The sequence below is a fragment of the Dendropsophus ebraccatus genome, chromosome 6 (assembly GCF_027789765.1).
Source record: "Dendropsophus ebraccatus isolate aDenEbr1 chromosome 6, aDenEbr1.pat, whole genome shotgun sequence".
In the NCBI taxonomy this organism is placed as follows: domain Eukaryota; kingdom Metazoa; phylum Chordata; class Amphibia; order Anura; family Hylidae; genus Dendropsophus; species Dendropsophus ebraccatus.
In genome coordinates, this window is record NC_091459.1 from 9034620 (window position 1) to 9058192 (window position 23573).

General features: G+C 41.4%; 1 protein-coding gene and 1 long non-coding RNA gene across 4 annotated transcripts in view; one reads left to right on the forward strand and one right to left on the reverse strand.

The window, feature by feature from the left end:
* The first annotated feature begins 18729 nt into the window (after positions 1-18729).
* The window catches only part of LOC138795424 (uncharacterized), a 28179-nt gene continuing 23335 nt past the window's right edge, over positions 18730-23573 (forward strand). The window contains exons 1-2 of the long non-coding RNA XR_011363609.1: positions 18730-18807; positions 21038-21120. This is a non-coding gene — a long non-coding RNA (uncharacterized lncRNA). The remainder of the gene's footprint in view (positions 18808-21037; positions 21121-23573) is intronic.
* ARMC9 (armadillo repeat containing 9) overlaps positions 22680-23573 on the reverse strand; it is a 97324-nt gene continuing 96430 nt past the window's right edge. For all 3 annotated transcript variants that reach the window (XM_069974460.1, XM_069974459.1, XM_069974458.1), the window contains exon 25: positions 22680-23243. In XM_069974460.1, coding sequence (XP_069830561.1) covers positions 23221-23243 — 23 coding nt within the window. In that variant the 3' untranslated portion in view covers positions 22680-23220. The remainder of the gene's footprint in view (positions 23244-23573) is intronic.

Consider the following 23573-nt stretch of genomic DNA (forward strand, 5'->3'; position numbering starts at 1 on the left):
CACATATCGTAGGCCACACGGACATTCCAACATATATATTAAATATTTTGTTTCACATGTTAGATACTGTTGTATAAGAAACGGTTTTTCTTCATCTTTAATATTTATATATTTAGTTTTATGTGTAATGTGGCTGCAGCATTTACATCGTGGTTTACTACATTTGTATACCCCACCTATTACTGGTTGGCTCATATTTTTCTTTACATTCTCAGATCTGGGTACTGACGGGGCTAAAAGGTTCTTCAAAGTTTTATTTTTTCTAAAAATACACGTCGGTTTTTCCGTAATATGATCTAACAGATACGGATCATTCCCCAAGATTTTCCAATTATTTTGTATTATTTTCTTAATTTGGTTATGATTAGTATTATAGCGGGTAATAAAAGCCGTTTGAAATCTCCCATCTGGATTATTGTCATCTTTCTCGTTAGGTACCATGCTAGAGGTTTGAGTGAGTGTGGAGACTTTTTGTCTCGCTCCCTTAATCAAGGACTCTGGATAATTCTTTTCCCTAAATCTTTCACTTAATACTGTGAGTTGTTGTTCACATGTCTGGTTTGTACTGCAGTTTCTTCTTATCCATTTCATTTGGCCGAAGGGTATGTTTTTCTTCCAGCTCTTTAGATGGCAGCTATTGAAGTCTAGATAGCTATTAGCATCGACTTCTTTGAAGTTTGTAGCTGTTTCAATGGCGTCTTTTTCAATATAAATTTTTAGGTCTAGAAAAACAATTTCAGTGTTGCTAATATGGCTCGTAAATTCTATACCCCATTCATTATTATTAATGGACTCAATAAAAACTTTTAAAGACTCTATATCCCCTTTCCAAATTAAAATAATATCATCTATATAGCGTTTATAAAATACAATATTGGGATTGGACATGGATCTCTCAAAGGCCCCCATAAACAAATTGGCATAGCATGGTGCAAATTTAGTACCCATGGCCGTACCACAAGTTTGTAAATAAAACTGATTCATATAGGTAAAATAGTTATGTTCTAATACAAATAAAATGGCGTCTAAAATAAATTTCTTTTGTTTCTGTGGCATAAGTGGATCTTCATCTAGGAATGTATTGATGGCTCTGATCCCCAGGTCGTGTGGGATATTGCTGTATAGCGAGGTAACATCTAGTGTAGCCCATAAATAGTCATTATCCCATTTAATGTCTTTTAGAAGTGAAAGGAGATGGGTAGTGTCTCTGAGGTAGGCTGGTAAATTATTAACAAATCTCTGCAGTTGGTGGTCAATGTATTCTGATAGGTTTCCAGTGACTGAATCCATACTGGCAATGATTGGTCGTCCTGGTGGGGCTGTCAGATTTTTATGAATCTTTGGCAAAAAATAAAAATAAGGTTTATTAGGAATTAATGTGTAAATAAAGTTACGTTCCCTTTTTAAAATGCATTGATTAGACAAGGCCTCATCTAATAGTAATTGGAGCTGATGGTTATACTCCCGGGTTGGATCTGTATCTAACTTACAATAATATTTCTGATCTGATAGAATCCTCAATGCTTCATTGTGATAGTATTCCTGGTCCATAATAACAATCCCTCCCCCCTTGTCTGCACTTTTGATTACTAATTCTCTATTTTTCATCAAGTTTTTTAGTGCTATATTTTGTGCCAAAGTTAGGTTTTTTGTAAATCTAGTTTTTTCTTTAGTCATATTTTTTAAATCTGACATAACTTTTTTATAGAATGTTTCAATTATAGGGCCTTTGCTATCGAGGGGGTAGAATGAGGATTTTGGTTTTAGTGTTGTGGGTATCGGTTCTTCCATAATTATATCTGCCAATTCATTAATATCTATTATCGGGATTATATCACTCTCAGAGTTGGTTACAATCGGTATTTGTTCAGGATTTTGTGCCACTTTTTTCATGGCGAAATGGTTGATGGTTAATTTTCGAATAAAATGATTAAGGTCAACGAAAAGTTCAAATAAATTAGCCCCACTAGTTGGACTAAAGGAGAGTCCTTTATTAAGGACACTAATCTCGTGAGTGGTTAGTTGTTGTCGTGAGAGGTTAAAGATACCTCCTTGATGTGATTTGTCTCCCTGTTGGTGGGTGTCTGTGTGGTTAATTTGAGTTTTTTTGTATTTCCTTCCTCCTCTACATTTTCTTCTGTTCTTTTTGATCTTTTTCTGGACAATCCCACCGGACTGTAGAACTGTGTGATCTTCGATGTTACTAGGAGAGGGGTGGTACACCTCATGCTGACTGAGGGGGTTAGTGTTTCCATTACAGTAATGTTGGTGAGAGGTGGGGTTTTGGGGGGGCAAATCTCTGGATCCAGTTGGAAGGAAATGGAGGCTGCTGTTTCTAAAAAAGCCGGGTTTTTACCTTTTTCTTCCAGGCTAGTGGATGTAACTATTTTAATAGATGGGCTGAGTGGAAGATTGTTGACTAGGTCTCCTCCGGTTATGATTAATGTACAATTATTGGGGGATAATATGTTCAATATTACACTTAATTTATATGCGCTCCAAGTTGAAACGCATGTATTACAGTGACGTCATCTGGATGCTGCGGGCGCGGGATCTGACGTGGTCTTCCTTCTCTGCGTTCCGGAGTGGAACGCACGCGGCGTGTAAGCGTGCCCGGCGTTGCGTCGGCCGCGTCGATTGTCCATTGATACAATGTGGCGAGTGGCGCGGCGGATATGACGTTGTGCGGTTCAGCGTGACACGCACGCGGCGTACACTCTCGGAAGCTGCAGGGAGGGGGCGTCGGTCCCGTATCCGGAGGCATCTGCAAGTCATTATTCAGGTATAAAATGTTTACTTATGGTTGTGTTTGGTTGGCTTGAGAAAGGTGGCCGCTATGCCACTGAAACGCGTTGTCCAATAAACTTTATTTTACTTTCTCGGTGACCGCTCATGTGATGTGGGACTGCATGGACTGAGATATCCGTTGTTATTGGCTTTCTTGGAGGGGGATTAGATACTGGCTGTCTGTCCCCCAAGTGAAGTAAGTGTGGTTCGCAAATCTCCCTTGACACTTTGGTTCATCTTGAGCGCAGTCCTTCACATTTTGTTCCTTGTTTCTTGTTCACCAATATTATGAATTTCTATGATTTAAGGGCCAGTTCACACGGAGTAAAACTGATGGAATTCGGCAGCGAAACTCTCCGAAAGCTATACTTCTTAGGTCGTTGTCACACATGAAGCAGAAGCAGAACTGCTTCTAACGTCCACTGTTTGCAAAAGACGTCCAAAAATAATTGATATAATTTTTATTCTGACGTCCGTGCAGGCAACGTCCGTTATTTTATGTACTGTGCGCATTGGACGTCCGTCATCCCATTCACAGGTGTGTAGGCCTCTGACAATTTTTGAGAAACAAAATTTAGTGGACTAATTTTGTGGAGATTGTGGAGAGCTACTCTATAGGCATGTAAATTCTAGAAATTTTACATATATTTTTTGTTTTACAGAACAATGTGTTTAACAATATTCAAAATTAAATTGTCAGTGATGATAAGCTAAAAAAAAAACTTCAGTAGGCTAAAAGGTGATATCTGAAATTAGTTCTACATGCACTATGAGGGACATTTACTAAGGAGTCTAATTTGCGCAACTATTCTAATGGGGATGCGTGTGTATTTTGTTCCAATATCTTGTGACTGTTTTATTAACATGTAGCACTGCCATAGTAAATGTATCTACACAAAGTCGCAAAAAAAGTCACAAAAATGCAAAAAATTGCGCAAGCATATTCACCTGGTACTGACAAGACGTTGGCCTGCACCTGTTTGTGCAACTTTTAAAAAAGTCGCAAATGATAAATTGGGCGCTAATCCCGAATTACAGGAACGTTTGCCTGAATACTCAAAACAGGCAGATTAAAAAAAAGTTGCATCTTAAAAATATTCGCCTGTCAAATACTCGTTCATAAATAGAACTTAGACCAAAACTGGGGGAAAAATCCAATTATTCACCTAAAAATAGGTGCAGAGCCCTTGATAAATTTCCCCCTATGTGCCTTGTCTTCCCAATGAGCATCAGCTTCATCATTGCTGAGCAGGAACAGGAAGAAATTGTTAGAGTAATTACATATTCCTATCTTTCTGGTTGAAATACAATAGAGAAGCTATTCTGTGTTGTCGTGGGAAGCATGTCATTGCAATATTTTGTATTGTCTTACTAAGTTTTTGTTCCGCATTTGTGTAATTCTGATGTCAAAAATTGATGAAGTGAATCGAGCTAAAGTGAATACTGCACAAACTGAGCACAGGGGATGGTGCTGTTTTTGAAAGAAAATAGCTGTATTCTTTTTTTTTATTATTCTGGAGAGCTCCTTCAATAAAAAGGGATAAATAGCCAACAGTCCTCACTCACCTCACCAAATCATAAGGAATTCACATGAATTTTTTTTCGAAAATTCTTAAGCTTAAAGTGTCACTGTCGTATTTATTTATTTATTTTTTTACAAAAATCAGTAGTACAGGCAATTTTAAGAAACTTTGTATTTGGGTTTATTAGGCAAATATGCCATTATCTGTATTCAAAAAAACTTTTCCCAGGTCTTCCCCCCCTCCTCTCTCTCATTCACTGCTCATTATCAGGAAATCATGTCTTGTTGCAGCAGACGTGCCCCTGTCTGTTCTATGGAGAGGGGAAGGAGCTGTGTGAAAGCCTCTATTCAGAGGTCAGAGAGGTCAGTGCTGACTTCAGGGGAGATAGCCCGGTGATGTAGCTGTAAATTAACTCTTTGTTGTCCTGTTTTGGTGCCTCATCTCCCTCCACCCCTCCCCTCTCCATAGAGAACAATGAAGACAGGGGGGAGAGCTTCTAACTACTTTCTCATGATAAAAATGCATTTTTCAGCTAATAAACCCAATTACAAAGTTTCTTACAATCACCTGTTCTATTGATTTCTGCAAAAATAAATAAATAATAAATTAAACAGGTACACTTTAATTGGTTTTTGAAATATTAATTCACCCACCTCTAGTTTTAATATATTGATAGAAAGCAAATTTAATGTATTTTTTTAACTATATATAAAAGTTCCAGCGGACATACAACTATAATTATTGTGACTATTCAATTATCATGTAACTGTCCATAACTCATGTAACCCGGCTATTGGATATACAGCTGTATAAAATGAATATTTTTATTAATTACTTCAAATAGCACTTAAAAACAAAGAGGCAATCTCCATACAGACTGTAAAATAATTGGTATATATATATATATATATATATATATATATATATATATATACACTCACCGGCCACTTTATTAGGTACACCTGTCCAACTGCACGTTGCCACTTAATTTCTAATCAGCCAATCACATGGCGGCAACTCAGTGCATTTAGGCATGTAGACATGGTCAAGACAATCTTCTGCAGTTCAAACCGAGCATCAGTATGGGGAAGAAAGGTGATTTGAGGCCTTTGAACGTGGCATGGTTGTTGGTGCCAGAAGGGCTGGTCTGAGTATTTCAAACTGCTGATCTAATGGGATTTTCACGCACAACCATCTCTAGGGTTTACAGAGAATGGTCCGAAAAAGAAAAAACATCCAGTGAGCGGCAGTTCTGTGGGCGGAAATGCCTTGTTGATGCCAGAGGTCAGAGGAGAAAGGGCAGACTGGTTCGAGCTGATAGAAAGGCAACAGTGACTCAAATAGCCAACCGTTACAACCAAGGTAGGCAGAAGAGCATCTCTGAACGCACAGTACGTCCAACTTTGAGGCAGATGGGCTACAGCAGCAGAAGACCACACCGGGTGCCACTCCTTTCAGCTAAGAACAGGAAACTGAGGCTACAATTTGCACAAGCTCATCGAAATTGGACAGTAGAAGATTGGAAAAACGTTGCCTGGTCTGATGAGTCTCGATTTCTGCTGCGACATTCGGATGGTAGGGTCAGAATTTGGCGTCAACAACATGAAGGCATGGATCCATCCTGCCTTGTATCAACGGTTCAGGCTGGTGATGGTGGTGTCATGGTGTGGGGAATATTTTCTTGGCACTCTTTGGGCCCCTTGGTACCAATTGAGCATTGTTGCAACGCCACAGCCTACCTGAGTATTGTTGCTGACCATGTCCATCCCTTTATGACCACAATGGACCCAACATCTGATGGCTACTTTCAGCAGGATAATGCGCCATGTCATAAAGCTAGAATCATCTCAGACTGGTTTCTTGAACATGACAATGAGTTCACTGGACTCCAATGGCCTCCACAGTCACCAGATCTCAATCCAATAGAGCATCTTTGGGATGTGGTGGAACGGGAGATTCGCATCATGGATGTGCAGCCGACAAATCTGCGGCAACTGTGTGATGTCATCATGTCAATATGGACCAAAATCTGAGGAAGCTTCCAGCACCTTGTTGTATCTATGCCACCAAGAATTGAGGCAGTTCTGAAGGCAAAAGGGGGTCCAACCCGTTACTAGCATGGTGTACCTAATAAAGTGGCCGGTGAGTGTATATATATACATACATGGGTAAAACAGCCAAATCGCTAATCATCAATACCAATATCTGTCATATATATATACACATTTGCAAAACGCTGTATAGAATAGCTCTCACAGTGAAAAATTCCAATGGAGTACTCATTTACGAGTCTCCATTGATTGTCCCATACAAAATTTGAATATGCAAAAAAGGGGTCCGTGGAGCCTCAGTTACGAGTCTCAAAACACGGAAATAGCCAGATATCCCTCTCTCCAGAGAAGGAAGCCCATTGCCAAGGGGTGCCCCCTCGTGGGGAGAGCACCAAACCACCCTGATACGTAGTCCCTCAGGTCCTCACTCTGTTGCGAGCTTTAGGACCTAAATAGGGAAACACCAGGGTGGCCCCTGTGAGTCAAAGTCTAACTCTGTGGCGAGTATAACGACATAAGACAAGACTCGTAAATGAGTACTCCATTGGAATTTTTCACTGTTCTCCCTGAGTTCAGTGATTGTTGTGTTTTGTTGGTCTATTTATCATTGCCCCAGTAACCAGAATCCTGCTCCACACTGACGAGGGGCAAATACCCCGAAACTGCAGTCTGTGGATGGATGCCTAGCCTTGGTAACCCTTGTCTTATGTCGTTATACTCGCCACAGAGTTAGACTTTGACTTACAGGGGCCACCCTGGTGTTTCCCTATTTAGGTCCTAAAGCTCGCAACAGAGTGAGGACCTGAGGGACTACGTATCAGGGTGGTTTGGTGCTCTCCCCACTAGGAGGCACCCCTTGGCAATGGGCTTCCTTCTCTGGAGAGAGGGATATCTGGCTATTCCCGTGTTTTGAGACTCGTAACTGAGGCTCCACGGACCCCTTTTTTGCATATAGAATAGCTCTCACATATGAAAACACAGTAGTTTCCCTATTGCTCTTATCTGTAATTGCACCATTCCCATATGTCATATAACTAGAGGTGAATGTAACACTCATTTAAACTAAGTGCTTAGTTTGATCAGAGCTCCACTCATCAAGTCGGCTGCCTGTTAGTGCTACTTCGCTTCCTGAGAGTGTCAGGGGGGGGGAAAGCTGGATCAAATCCTGGGAAACTGGGAGAAGTTTCCCAGGATTGGATCCAGCTTTTCCCAGCACCTGGGGAGGAGTGGCAGGGAGCAGCACTAAAAACGCTACAGGTTTAATGAGCGGAGTGCTGATCAAACGAATCGCTTTGGTTTGTTTAGATGAGGGATTCGCTCATCTCTACGTATACGTATATACGTATGTACATTATCTATTGCAGTCTTTATCTATGAGACCCCATCATTCCCATATAGTAACTAGTCAACTATCGCACACATGAACAATTGCACAGCTTCCACATAAAGTAACCAAAGCTCATCCATTATCTGCAGACTGGAACCCCGACACGCAACAGTTTTGCTTTCTCAAACTAGTAGAACATGCTAAAAATTGTATTGCTTTAGGGCAGCTTCACACACAGACACGCACACCGTATCACAGCAGATTTTATGCGGCGGATCCACAGCAGATTTGATCTAAACAACTAAACACAGCATCAAATCTGCACCATCAAATCTGCTGCGGATCCTGTACGTGTGAACACCCTCTTAATCTTACTTACCTGCAAAACTAATTTGAAGAATACCTGTCATTAAAAAGAACTTTTGATATGTCATCAGGCATTTTAAAAGTTATTGATGGCAATTGTTCTCATTTCTGAGATCTGCTGCGATCATGAGATATGGCCTGGGAGAGAGCGCAGTGCAGAGAGCTTAGATTTAGTTACTTAACGGTGCTCTCACACACACTTTTTATCTGGAAGAAAATACATTTGCATTTCTGCTTGCATTATTCTGGTGTTTTTGGTTTTATGTGTGAATTATCCTATTTGTAGTTTAGGCATTTTTGTGAGCTGAACTTTTTTCCTCTGCCATCACATGACCCAGCCGCTGGACCACAAAAGGTGACAAAACGCCAAAGAGGAGAGAAAAACACCACCCCCCAAAAAACACCATGTGTGCTAGGCCAATCATAAACCTCCAGCTAAGGTCTGGCCACTGTTTTTTTTATTGCAGTTTTTCCAGGATTTTTCCAGGACCGTTACGTCATGCGTCCGCAAGAGGTGTTCAGAGTGGGGCCGCGCAGCCAGTAGCGGATTATAATAGGGGCGTTCCGGGCGGCAGCCCGGGCCCTGAGCTCCTGAGGGGGGCCCATGACCACCCCAAAAGATTTATACTTTCAGTGGTGTACTGTCTCCTGGCTACACTTCTGCCATGATTTGCAAAAAATCAGTTTTTTTATGGCAATTTTGCACAAATCAGGACATTATGACATTATCTATACTGTACTATGAACAAGTCAGTTTTACCCCAGGGTGAATGGCATAAAAACAAATAACCCCCAAATAAACAAAATGCGTTCTTTTTTGTTCAATTTCACCACACATTGCATTTTTTTTCTGGTTTTGCAGTGTATTTTATGCAAAAATTCAGCCTGTCACTGCAAAGTACAATTAGTGGCGCAAAAAATAAGAGCTCATGTGGGTTTCTAGGTGAAAAAATGCAACTGCTATGGCCTTTTAAACACAAGAAGGAAAAAAAGAAACCGCAAAAACGAAAATTGACTCTGTCCTTAAGAGGTTAAGGCAGTGTGAAGCCGGCCTCAATGTTCCTTTCCATGAGTACGTACAGTTGACAGCACATGATTGGATTAATTCAGAATTCTTCCTATCAATTCTACCAGGCGGATGAACAAGTAATTTAAGCAATAACAATTAAGTAATTAATGAACAGTTGGAGCTTCATAAACCTCAGGAACAATGAAGGCGTGCTGCCTAAGGACTCACAGAAATTTTCAGGAGATAAACCTGAACTTTCCATTTTGTCCTACAGAAGCACAGGGAAAATGAATGGGACAGCAAAACAAAAATATATGATAGGGAGAGTTGTAATTCTGCCATTTAATTGGTTCCAGGACGACCATTGTATGTTGAAACCAAAATTCTATGGAAAACTGGCCCAGGTAGAGAGCAGCACAGGACATGTAGTATCACATTATACTCAGAGAATCCTTACTAGACAGTCAACCAGTGCAGGCACCTCACTAATACTGGGGTTTTACCAGTAAAATGGCCAGTTTCACGGGTTGATCATCTAGTTATTTACATGTGCTGCAGATCCTGACTGTCTGTATGTTGTATGTTGATTCTGGTCTCAAGTTACAATGGTCCAGAAAGGACCATTGTACACTCACCGGCCACTTTATTAGGTACACCATGCTAGTAACGGGTTGGACCCTCTTTTGCCTTCAGAACTGCCTCAATTCTTTGTGGCATAGATACAACAAGGTGCTGGAAGCTTCCTCAGAGATTTTGGTCCATATTGACATGATGGCATCACACAGTTGCCGCAGATTTGTCGGCTGCACATCCATGATGCAAATCTCCCGTTCCACCACATCCCAAAGATGCTCTATTGGATTGAGATCTGGTGACTGTGGAGGCCATTGGAGTACAGTGAACTCATTGTCATGTTCAAGAAACCAGTCTGAGATGATTCTAGCTTTATGACATGGCGCATTATCCTGCTGGAAGTAGCCATCAGATGTTGGGTACATTGTGGTCATAAAGGGATGGACATGGTCAGCAACAATACTCAGGTAGGCTGTGACGTTGCAACGATGCTCAATTGGTACCAAGGGGCCCAAAGAGTGCCAAGAAAATATTCCCCACACCATGACACCACCACCACCAGCCTGAACCGTTGATACAAGGCAGGATGGATCCATGCTTTCATATTGTTGACGCCAAATTCTGACCCTACCATCCGAATGTCGCAGCAGAAATCGAGACTCATCAGACCAGGCAACGTTTTTCCGGCAACGTTTACCTGTCAGTTCAGAGCTCACTTGCTCCTCGTTCCCCGCTTGCTGCCGGCGCTATTACATGCACTCACAGTAAGCGGGTAAGTGTGCTAGGCAGCTGTGGGGGCTCTAAAGATTTTCCGGGGAGCCGATAGGAGATAGCAGTGGTGTGCTAACACCCCCTCTCATTCCACGGAGCGATGAGACAATGATCAGCTGATGAAATTGTTTCTTTAGGCCCAGCCCAGAATTACAGACTGGGACCACCACAGACTGAGCAGCCTGCTAACAATGTCTGTGCAGTCCTTGCTAAACGATTATTGGGCCATGCAAAAGGCTCAGTAAACATGAGCCAATCAAGTAGATCGGCGCTCGTTTACTATATTGATGGGACCTTCATTGGCTCGTGTAATAGGACCCTTTGGTAGGGCTTCTTCCAGGAACATGCCCGGATTTTTCATATCTTTAGTATAAGGTGTATGGGGCTTTAAGTGTTGCAGTTTCATCAATGTGTACAGCAGCTACGGGTCTATTTGTACATGCACTTACTGTACTATTTGTAGCAGTATTTTATAGCAAGTGCATGTGAACCACTGTGTAAACATTGATGAGGCTATAGCTCTCACAGAAACACTGCATCTCTTTAATCCGCTGATAATATGAGTGCTAGGAGTCTGGGTCCTTTACACAAAAAAATTATCTGACAGATTATCTGCCAAAGATTTGAAGCAAAAGCCAGGAATGAATTTGAAAAGAGGAGAAATCTCAGGCTTTCCTTTATGACCTGATCTATGTTTATAGTCTGTTTCTGGCTTTGGCTTCAAATCTTTAGCAGATAATCTGTCAGATAATCTTTCTGTGTAAATTGACCCATAGACTCTTTACCAATCTAATATCGATGGATCATCCTGGATATGCCAATTAAAGGCTGGACAAAGCCAATTAAAAGGTTACTTTTAATCGCTCCGGGTGAAAAAAACAATTTATATGGAAGACTTTTTACATACAGATAATGTAAAGTCTAGAATTTTTTTTTTTTTACATAATAATGTGTTTGACAATATCCACAATAAAATTATCAGTAATGATAACCTAAAAAAAAATAAGCTAAAACATGTGATATCTGAAATTAATTCTACCTGCATGTTTGCCTTGTCCTCCCAATCAGCATCAGTATCATCATTGCTGAGCAGGAAGAGATTGTTTGAGATATTCCACATTGTTATCTTTCTGGGGGAAATACAGTTGAGACGCTTTTCTGTGTTGTCATTACAATAGCATTTACCTATACACTTACATACCTACACCTATACATACAAACGTAGCATTTATCCCACATTTGTGTCATTCTGATGCCACAAAATCATTCACTCATGAACTGAACAGAGTTAAAGCGAATACCACACACAAACTGAGGACGGGGGGTGGCGATGTTTTTGGAAGAAAATGGATGATTTTTTTCAAATTCTGAATAACCCCTTTAATATAAAAGGATGAATAGTCAACAATCCTCACTCACCTCACCGAATCACAGTGGCGTAGCTACCAGAGAGGCAGGGTAGGCAGTTGCTATGGGGCCCTTGCAGGAGGGGGGCCCGAGGGAGAAGGTTGGGGGACATTTATTAAGCCCGACGTTTTTTACCAGTTCTTATTGTCCACACCAGAAGAACCTGCTCTCGATTTTATTTTGAAATGGAGAGCCGAGTTTAATATTACTCTCACTTGAGGAGAGATGATTGAACATCAGAAAATCTTAGGTTCCATCGAACTCGAACCTTCCGCATTTGATTCCCGATGCCTTCCTGGTCCGTGGGGAAGGAGGAGACAGCCCAGGTACAGTCTGGAATTCCGGGATTCAGCCTATTACCTAGGGAAGGCATCGGGAATCAAATGCGGAAGGTTCGACAAGGTTCGAGTTGGATAGAACCTAAGATTTTCCGATGTTCGATCATCTCTATCACTGAGGCCCAGTGATCCCAAATTTTTTGCTTGGTAAATAAGTCATCCATCAGCTCTCGATATCAAGAGGCAGGGTACAAAATTCTCTCTAGGTGGTAGAGAGTACCTACAAAACTACATGTTTTTTTTTCATTAGGTAGACCCCCACATGTTGAAGATGCAGGTTACATAAAGGTACCCTTCTCCATGATTTGTGGCACTGCCTGCGCCTCTGGATTCACTATGTAAATGGGTCCTGCTCTCTACTAGATAATCCTATCAGCATATAAACAGCGCCGGCAGCGAGTGGGGAACAAGGAGCGAGTGAGTGCTGACCTGACAGGTCGGCCCTCACTTGCTCCCAGAGATTGCCCTGTTTAATAGGGGCTTTAGGTTCCAAGTGATAACTGCCTGGTCTTGTATTCCTTTATTATGGAAAAAGCAGGAGCCACCTTGTATTGAGGGGCCCCCACAGGAAGTTCTCCTGCAGAATAGAACGTGCGGGGCATCTTCTCCTCCACTCACCCCAGTGAACACTCACCATGCTGCCTTTCTTACCTGTTTAATCTTTGTTGACCCAGTATTCTTGCCTTGTGGATCTGTTGCACTTGCCCTTTATTTGTTATTGATGCACTTAAAGGATACCTGTCACCCCCCGTGCCGGGGTGACAGGCTCCCGACCCCCCGTAAGAGCCCCCTATACTTACCTAATCGCGTCGGGTCCCGCTTCCTGATGCGGTCGGGTCACGGAGATATCAGCTCCCGAAGCCCGGCGCGCGGTCACAGGAGAGTCCGAGGCCCATAGAGAATGACGGAGCATCGGACTCCCCATTCATTCTCTATGAGCGTCGGACTCTCCTGTGAGCGCGCGTTCCGGGCTTCGGCGCTGATATCTCCGTGACCCGACCGCTTCAGGAAGCGGGACCCGGCGCGATTAGGTGAGTATAGGGGGATCTAGCAGGTGGTCAGGAGCCTGTCACCCCGGCACAGGGGGTGACAGGTCCTCTTTAAGGCTTGGCCATGTAGTTTACCTTTTTGTATACGGTTATGTATTTACAGATATATGTAAATTATTGGCTGTCGTGCAATAATGATACTGCTATGTGTTCCCCTTTGTACCAGTAGGGGGTGAGTGGTGACACACTGTGCTGTATTTGAGCCAGAAGTGGAGTTTTGGTATATGTTTTAAGTGTTTTTAAGCTTTTGGAGGTTTTTGTGTTAGCATAATTGTTACGAAAGCATATTGATATTTTTACATTGGGTTCATATATACCTACTTCCCTTTTCTTTTTGGTTGTTTGGCACTGTTTGTAGCAGGCAGACTAGCACCCCATTTTGTCTACCTGTGGTGCCCACCTGGATTCTTGGTGTTAGGTCCTGTGCAGTAGGGGGGGGGGGGGGTATCAGCAGGTTAGATTTGTCTAATCTATAAAGCTCAGTATTTTTTAGCTTTTGCCTACTTTTTGTACTACTCTTGTTACCTGGGAGTACTGAATATTTCCAAAGCGATAGGAGTCATCCACCACTCCCTCGGCTCACTGGCACAGACCCACAGTTCCATCTTTCCGCTGTGGATAGATGGATTGTTAGACTGAGCTTCCTTTACAGGAGTCGGATCTTATCTCTACAGGAGGAAGCAGACTCATTATTCTTTGCCAACTTTCTATCCACAGCTTCTCTGTGCCGCACAACAGGTCAGGAAGAGCAAACACATCTTTGAATTTCCTCTCTCAGCGCAACCTTGTTCTATCTGCACTGCTGTTACCTTTTCTTCTAGGTTCGGTTTGTGCATAGTGCATACTCCATCTGCTTGGCTATGTACAGCTGTTCAGATCATTTACATGTGCAATGAAAGGATGGAATTTTAAGGGGGTTATCCCATTAATTGTTTTAATACCAAAGGCTGTAAATACTGTAGCTGCTTTACAGTAGTAAAATACTCTTTTCAATCATATTTGCCTCCATGACCCCCCCCCCCCCCTTCATTGGGTCTGCAGCTAGTCAGTGCTGCTATAGGCAGGCTCTATGCAGAATCAACATCTTCAAGTCTGGCAGCTGTCAATATGTCCCTTTTTTGCCTGCAGGAGTCTTTGCAACTTTACTACCATGTTGCTGCAAAGACACTGGTCGTAATAAGGACATAAAGCTATTTCTATAGACTCACAGAAAAATAAATAAGAGGGCACTCACAGTTAAAACCAATAATCTTTATTGCACTTTCTTTAAAACAACCATGCAGCAAGCAACGGGGAAGGCCCCAGGGTGACTGGAATAAAAAAAACATTACAGCTGTTTCACACAAAGATCCTGCTTCTTCATGTGAAACAGCTGTAACGCTTACTCTTATGAAAACAAGGTAAAGGCATAATACAATAACTTACAGAAAAATTGTTAAGAGGGCACTCACCGTTAAAACCAAGAATCTTTATTGCATTTTCTTTAAAACATCCATGCAGCAAGGAACAAAGACACCAGCACCAGGGTGATTGGAAATAAGCGTTACAGCTGTTTCACATGAAGAAGCACAATCTTCGTGTGAAACAGCTGTAACTTTTTTTTCCAATCACCCTGGTGCTGGCGTCCTTGTTCCTTGCTGCATGGATGTTATAAAGAAAATGCAATAAAGATTCTTGGTTTTAACGGTGAGTGCCCTCTTAACAATTTTTCTATAAGTTATTGGATTATGCCTTTATCTGGTTTTCATAAGAGTGAGCACCACCAGAACTGTTTTCCTTACCCGTTATAAACAAGACTTCTATATGGGATCTTTGGTAGTGCAAGCCGCTGTATTTGATTCATTTTCTTTTTGAAAGGACTATCTCTATAGGCTGCTCTTCAATGACCAGAGGATCACTATGTAGAGAATCAGAAGTGGGTCAGGGTGACTGAGCATAGGTGTGCACCAACCACTGATTGTATAGCAATCTATTTAATTAGAACACTCACTGGTGGCAAATGTCAATTTTTCCTTTCAAATCAACAGGAGCCAGAATGTGCCAGAAATTTGTAATTTAGTTCTATTAAAAAAATCTCCAGTCTTCCATTACTTATAAGCTGCTGTTTGTCCTGCGGGAAGTAGTGTATTCTTTCCAGTCTGAAAAGCAGGAGAGGTTTTATATGGGGATTTGCTACTGCTCTGAGCAGTTCCTGACATGGACAGAGGTGGCAGGAGAGAGCACTGTGTCAGACTGGAGGGAATACACCACTTCCTGCAGGACATACAGCAGCTGATAAGTACTGGAAGATTTAAGAATTTTAAATAGAAGTAATTTACTTACTAGCACCTGTTGATTTGAAAGAATTTTTTGGGGGGTGAACTACTCCTTTAATACCACACATTTTCACTGCGGCAGCCATAGGAGAAAGCCAGTTGCCGATTTCCCCATTGATAACAGTTGATCATTGGGTTTTATAAAACCAGGCCTGCACTGATTTGCCGATTGTTTTAATTGTACAAGGATTGTCTTCAAAAGGCAACAGCTTTAAAGGGGTGCTCCAGCATGGGGGCACTTTCTGGGGGGACCGGGGAGGAGGTGGCTGAAATAAAAGATGTCCACTCACCTCCCCGGTTCCAGTGGCGGATCACTCATTGCGGCGCTGCAGCCCCCGGTTTCCGGCCGCTTCCTGGTGTCTGACGCCGCCCGAGACGCTACGTCTCAGGGCCGCTCAGCCACTCAGTGAAGAAGGCGGGATCCGAGCGGACTTCAGACGGATCCCGCCTCCTTCACTGAGTGGCTGAGCGGACCTGAGACGTAGCGTCTCGGGCGGCGTCAGACACCAGGAAGCGGCCGGGGACCAGAGCACCACGATGAGGGACCCGCCGCTGGAACCGGGGAGGTGAGTGGACGTCTTTTATTTCAGTCACCTCCTCCCCGGTCCCCCCCAAAAAGTGCCCCCACACTGGATAACCCCTTTAAAACACTAGAAATTAAACTAGTAGCCCAAGAGTTTTAGAAGTTAAACACACTGTATTAAATGGTATTAAAGGGAGTCTGTCAGCTGCAATTCATGTTCCAAACTGCTGACACTGTTAGAAGGTTATTACATAAGGGAGACACATGACACTTTTCATATATCTGTCTGTGATTCCAGAACATAGAAAAATGCTTAGGAAGAGTCTAGAAGGTTTTCCCAGGCTCCTAAAGTGCCGCAAGCTGTAACACTTCCGCCCTCCCCCTCCCACCCCGACTCAGCTTACAGTAGTCACTCAAGCAGGGAGGGAGCTTGGAAAAGCCTCTTTGCCTCTTGGTACCATAGAATAAAATAATTTTTCTGCATTCTGGAGTCACAGATGGATGTATGGAAGCTATCACTGATTCCCTGGCCTAACAGCTATAGAACTGTGACAGCTGTTTGGAACCTGAATTAGAGCTGACAGATGTCCTTTAAGTAAAAAAAAAACAAGCATTTCACTTATGTTGTCCAGGGGCATAGGTTGCAGCCATAAGAACTTAGAGGAATTCTGTGTCTTTATGACTACCAAAGCCCAACAATGCTCATAAGGGTGCAGGGTGATGCTACCAATATTCTCCCTGACTGTTACCCCTTTCAAGACCAGGTTTACTTTCATTTTCATTTATTACTTCTTGCCTTCTAAAAACCTTACAGTGTCCCTGTCATTCTAAGTTTCAAAATCTAAATCAACAGTAGGTGTGATATAAAGCAAGTTTGCAATTTACATTCATTATTTCTTTTTAGTTATCATGGAAAACACAGGACTTCCTGAAAACAGGAAGTGCCGTGCTTCCCAGGCCATCTGAGCGCTCACAGAGAAGGCAGTCATGTGACACTCTGTACTGGCTGACACTCCTGTGTTTAGTCTGGTTTTTTTTTTTTTCAACCAGGAGAAGACTAAAAATCTGCCTTTAGGAGACTGGACCTGGATTTCTGGTAGAGTTCAGTTTTGGTTTATAGCATGATAACAAAAAAAAATTAAAATAAATGTATACTGCAAACTTGCTTTATTTCACATATACTGTTGATTTAGAGAGTTTTACTGACAGGTACTCTTTAATTTTTACCATCTACAGACCCATATGATGGCTTGTTTTTTGCAGGACCAATTGTATTTTCTAATGACTCCTTTCATTTTATCATAAAACGTACAGCGAAAGTGGGTCACTATGATTACGATACCAAATTGATATATTTATTTTAGGGTCAGCTACAGTCTCCCATATTTGTTGTTGTAGGGTGAGTTTGTTTCACTGTGTCTTTATGTGGACCAGTGTCTGGAATATGTATACGTTATATGTTTTTTAGTGATTTTAAATGTTTAGTCCTTGTTTTCTTGAAATATGAAATGAAGATGGCTCACTTATTATTTGTTCTGGGATCTGATTATTTGGAGCATACGGACTGGCACATAGATTTGTTACTGACAGGTGTCCGCCTGCTTTTGAATATATAAAGAGGATTTTAAGCTGCTGGGCACTGAGCTCAGGGAAAGAAGACCATACTGCATAAACATCAAGCCACACCCCTTATTTAGCCTTTTTATGTGGCATTGTACTTAACAATACTTAAATGCTGCTGCATAACATATGCAATGTATTGCGTATAATATATTACTTCTGGGAACTGTATTCTGTATGACACTACTTCTGGGAGCATTATTATGTATGATACTACTTCTGGGAGCATTATTATGTATGATACTACTTCTGGGAGCATTATTATGTATGATATACTTCTGGGAAATAGATCTGTAGTGTCGGTTCTAATCTGTTTCTATCTTCTGATTGTATTTTTTTGGGGGAAATTAAATTTTATTGTTTATATTGTTTATGTTGTCTTTTCAATATAGTCTCTGGGGTACTCTGTCTCTGTAATTTTTTTTTTTTTAATCGATAGGCGTTTAGACAAAGAATCGATTCAAAAATTAATCAATCAATCGTAATATAATACTGATCCCTGTGAACGACAACATTTTGCACTGATTGCACACATTAAAAATGTACCGACTCCAGCTTTAAAAAATCTTAGAACAATTTAAAATTGAATAATTTTGATATGAATTTTATAAGTTTTGCTCATCAATATATATTATGAGCAACATTCTAATAGGACACTGACCCTATTAGATAAGGATGGTCGGGGAATATATCAGTAATAGAACACTGGCCCTATTAGGGGGGGCATAAGGGGGTCATGGAAAAGTTGTCGGTCACTATTTGGCAGTTTGTTTCTGAGCTGGAAGAGTCCATTGTGTGGGGGAAGATCTGTGCTGTTCTCTTCATGCTTCATGACTAGAGATGAGTGAATTTACAGTAATAATGAAGCAAATCACTTTGTTATCTCTGCAATCCGCTCATCAGCCGGCTGCCTTATAACTCATGGCCGCTCCTCCCCGGGTGCTTCTTTATTACTGTAAATTCCCTTATCTTTGTTCATGACTCTTCAAACCACGTGTACTAGGCCCTTTTGTTGAAAGGACAAGAAACAAATGAACTCGAAAGTCGTGTTCCCTTTTATTTTTTGCTCTAGGTTTCCTGTTCCAGCTGGTGGGTGAACTATCACTGCAGTCACAATAATTGTCCTGTGTAAGAGGCCGTTTAGACAGGTAACTAAAACAAACAGCCAAGAGCCGGCACCTCGTGTGATACCGGTATTGTAGAGGTAAAAAATGATGGACTCGGTGCTCACTGTGTATGACTTTAATCGAGAGTTCCTAGTACACAAGATGCTCACTACAAGGGGCTCATGAGAGAAATGCAAATACAGTTGAATTCCCAACTATACAATAGTCTCTATCAGGGCTGTGGAGTCGGAGTCGTGGAGTCAGAGTCGGAGCTAGTTTTGGCTGGAGTCGGAGTTGAAAAAAAAACGTACCGACTCCAGCTTTAAAAAAATCTTAGAACAATTTAAAATTGAATACTTTTGATATGAATTGTATAAGTTTTGCTCATCAATATATATTATGAGCAACATTCTAATAGGACACTGACCCTATTAGATAAGGTTGGTCGGGGAATATATCAGTAATAGAACACTGGTCCTATTACATAAGGGGGTCATGGAAAAGTTGTCGGTCACTATTTGGCAGTTTGTTTCTGAGCTGGAAGAGTCCATTGTGTGGGGGGAGATCTGTGCTGTTCTCTCCCTGGATGCTGGATGACTGTATATGAGCAGCAGTGTAATATGAAGATATCCTGTGTAATATAGAGGAGGAGAAGACATAAGTAGTGTAGCAGTAACCTCTGTCCTCAATGTGGTGTTTTTCTTCTGTGTTCTATGGCTGCAGCTGTGTGTGTATGCTATGGCTGCAGCAGGCTGTGTGTGTGTATGCTATGGCTGCAGCAGGCTGTGTGTGTGTGTGTGTGTGTATGCTATGGCTGCAGCAGGCTGTGTGTATATGCTATGGCTGCAGCAGGCTGTGTATGTTTGTGTATGTACTATGGCTGCAGCAGGCTGTGTGTGTGTGTGTGTGTGTGTGTGTGTGTGTGCACGCGTGCGCTATGGCTGCAGCAGGCTGTGCGTATGTACTATGGCTGCAGCAGGCTGTGTGTGTGTGCTATGGCGTGCCCCCACACCAACAGTGACCCCCCCATATCACTATGTGTGACCCCTTCATATCACTATGGCTGACATCTATATTACAGGTATCTGGCAGTGTTTCTGTGTGTATGGTGAATTATTAGTTAGAAACGCAGAAAATTGTCAAAAAGTGTTCAGACCCGGGCCAATCAAAACTTTTGACATGTGTCTATGATATGTCTAAAGTTTTTTGTAATGACAGTGACACTTTAATATAACAAAGATAATATCAGAATTTAAAACATCCTTTGGCTATGCTCCCACAATGTAAAAATAAAGCCAAGGAATCTATCCTTAATTTTTATTGTTTGGACATGGTCCTAAATCCATCTCAGATCTTTTAGAATGACCACTAAAGCACCTTTTACACCAGCCAATTAGCAGCCTGAAGTGTTGCAAGAAACATTTTTTTTCGGTTGCTCGACCTGTATTAAAGTGCCAGTAATCAGCCGAGAACGAGCAAAACTAACTCAGCTGATCTTCTGTTTAGAGCAAGCTTTAAAATTTATGATCGTCGGTCACACATCTTCCAGTGTAAACAGGGGAAGTAAGGCCAATGACGATAATAGAAACTGACAGTATATATATATATATATATATATATATGTCAGTTTCCATATCACAGAGATAGCACAAAGTTACTGCAGTCTGCTGGAGGAGACGGGGCCTGAAAAAAACATGAATTGGAGAGCTGGAGGAACAGGGTGGCGGATTGCAGCAGCAGCGGCATGCACTGTGAGTGTGATATGGAAACTGATAGAACGGATATATGTATACCCCCTCGGTCAAGTTTCCATGGTTGCACGAACCATACATGGATCGTTCACACCAGTGTATATTTTACACTGTTTGATAATTCTCCCTGTGTGTTTATTTTATTCATTTTATTCTACAAATAATCTTTATTTTATTGGCCTTTGAGACTTCTTTTGACCGATAGGTTACTGTTGTTGCTTTGGATATTCCTATATTCACTGTAGCCCCTACTGAAGCCTACTTCATTTTCCATGCTTCATGACTAGAGATGAGTGAATTTACAGTGATAATGAAGCAAATCACTTTGTTATCTCTGCAATCCGCTCATCAGCCGGCTGCCTTATAACTCATGGCCGCTCCTCCCCGGGTGCTTCTTTATTACTGTAAATTCCCTTATCTTTGTTCATGACTCTTCAAACCACGTGTACTAGGCCCTTTTGTTGAAAGGACAAGAAACAAATGAACTAGAAAGTCGTGTTTCCTTTTATTTTTTGCTCTAGGTTTCCTGTTCCAGCTGGTGGGTGAACTATCACTGGCCTAAACATGTTCATGCTACTGTACCGAGCATCTAGCATCACATAAGGTAAGCTTCTATCTTTAATAAACTCTTATGTCTATCTTCACCTTTTTTTGGAGGGTTAATCCTCTCTATACCGACATCTTTATTACCATCATGAACAGATCTTACGGTCTCAATGAGTTTTAGGGATCCTTTCCCTGGTGTAATTGAATGGCAATGTTCGTGAAAAGTTTACAAATGTTTTTTTCCAATATAAAACATGTCACAAGGACAAGTTATAAGGTAAACATCGGAATTGCTTTTTCAGGTTATTAATAGTCTTACTCGCCATGATTTACTATTATAAGTGTTTCTGTAGCTAAATTCTTCTCGCAATGGGCACATTGGTGGCATTTTTTATTTCCAACAGGAACACCGACTTTCGGCAACATTGATTCTAAGTAAGGCCTTATTCACATTATCACCTATAGTGTGATTTCTTTTATATGTAATCAAGGGTTGGCAACTATTTAACACTGGGCCACTTTCCAGTAAGAACCCCTTTTTATACAGAACCTCTCTAATCCTGGTACTTATTGGTGTATTATTAAACAAAAGAAACAAAACCTATTCTATTTGTTTCAACGAATGTGAAGCATTACTGAGCACGCTCTGTGACCTTTGAAGAGGTCATTCCACAGGGAGCTGCTACTTGTTTTCTCTACTAGTGTCACATGACGCTGCAATGCTGTACAGATCACTTTACGGTAGCCTCCTCTTATCACCACAGACACCAGGAAGTCTCAGCTTAGCTTTTGCCCCAGTGGTGAGAATGAAAACTGCAGGATCTCAGGATTATTTTAAAATATAGATAGAAAAATTTTACCAAAAAAACTTTACCAAAAATGTTTAAAACAATATGCGAAGACACATTTCCCTTTAAGTATTTTAAGAAGAATAGAGTGAACATACACTGTATGAATAAAATTGACAAATAAACTGGAAAAACACGTTTTAATATAAAATTATAGTGAATATTATACAAAATTAGATGCATGATTGATTCGTATCCAACACGTCACATAAATAAATAAATAAATAAATAGGTCAAAAGAACTATACCATATCAAGAACCAAACTGTACACACCAAAAATCATTTCAATAGAAAAAACACTCAAAATCTAAAGATGTATCAGCTGTTAGCCGCAATATCCCTAATCTCCTTGTGTGATACAGTGGGATATAGAGAGTGGAGGTCTTAGGAGATACCCAAGATGTAGGACCATATTACCTTTCCCTCTGACACAGAAACAAGCACAGAAAACAAAGCTAAATCAGCTCTACAATGTAATAACTCCAACTAAACAACTCATTTCTCAGATTTCTGTCACTGCAGATTTTACAGCTTTAGGGTGCGTTCACACCTACAGGATCTGCAGCAGATCTGCAGCAGATCCGCAGCAAATTTGATGGTGCAGATTTGATGCTGTGTTCAGTTATTTAAATGAAATCTGCCGCGGATCCGGTAAGTGTGAACGTACCCTTAGGCTATGTTCCCACACAATATTTTTGCTCAGGATTTTGCAACCAAAACTCAGGGTGAATTGAAAACACAGAAAAGCTCTGTTCACACACTGCTTGAAATTTAGTGGATGGCAGCCATTTAATGGCAAATAATTGCCGTTATTTTAAAACAACCATCGTTGCCATTGTCCGTTATTTGCCACTAAATGACGGCCATCCACTAAATTTCAACAGTATGAACAGAGCCTTTCTGTGTTTTTATCCACTTCTGGTTTTGGTTCCAAAATAGTGAGCAAAAATACTGTGTGTGAACATAGCCTTTACAGAGCCTATTAAACGCTGTGATAGTGTGGCCAGGGCTGCACAAACAATTGTTACATTGTTTGTGGGGCCTTAGCGTTAATCAGCTGTTGGCTGAACATTCCCTGTTATGCAGGAAGACATGCGTCTGATAGCAGATTTTATGACATGTTAAAAACGAGTGACCAGCAAGCATTTGCTCGTTCATTGGCTGGTCGCTGGCCCTATTACATTGAGCGATATCTGCCTGATTTGGCTGATAATTGGCCCGTGCCTTTACAGAAGGCAATGCTGGGAGTTTCAGGAAAGTCTTAGCACTGTTTGATTGACATCCGCAGGTCCCACTGTATGGCGTATTCTCACTTCCTATAGGACTGGCTACCTGCAAGATAAGAGACAGACAAGAAAGGCTTTTAAGGTTTCAAATGTGAAATAAGATCTTAGCACTGAGATGAAATGCCTTTAAAAGAAGAAGTCCGAGGTCAGACATTTTTTAGCTCTTAGGTGGATAACCCCTTTAACATCAGTGCTTCCTGTGATCCGGTATCCGGCTCTCTAGTCCTCCAGCCACTGCCTCCTCTAGAATAATTAAAAGTTGCAGGAGGTGGGGCCTGAAGATACAGGATGGGAGAGAGGGAGAGCTGGATGCCAGATCACAAGTAGCGCAGAAGTATGCACTGGTTGTGAACTGGAAACTGACAGCATGGATATA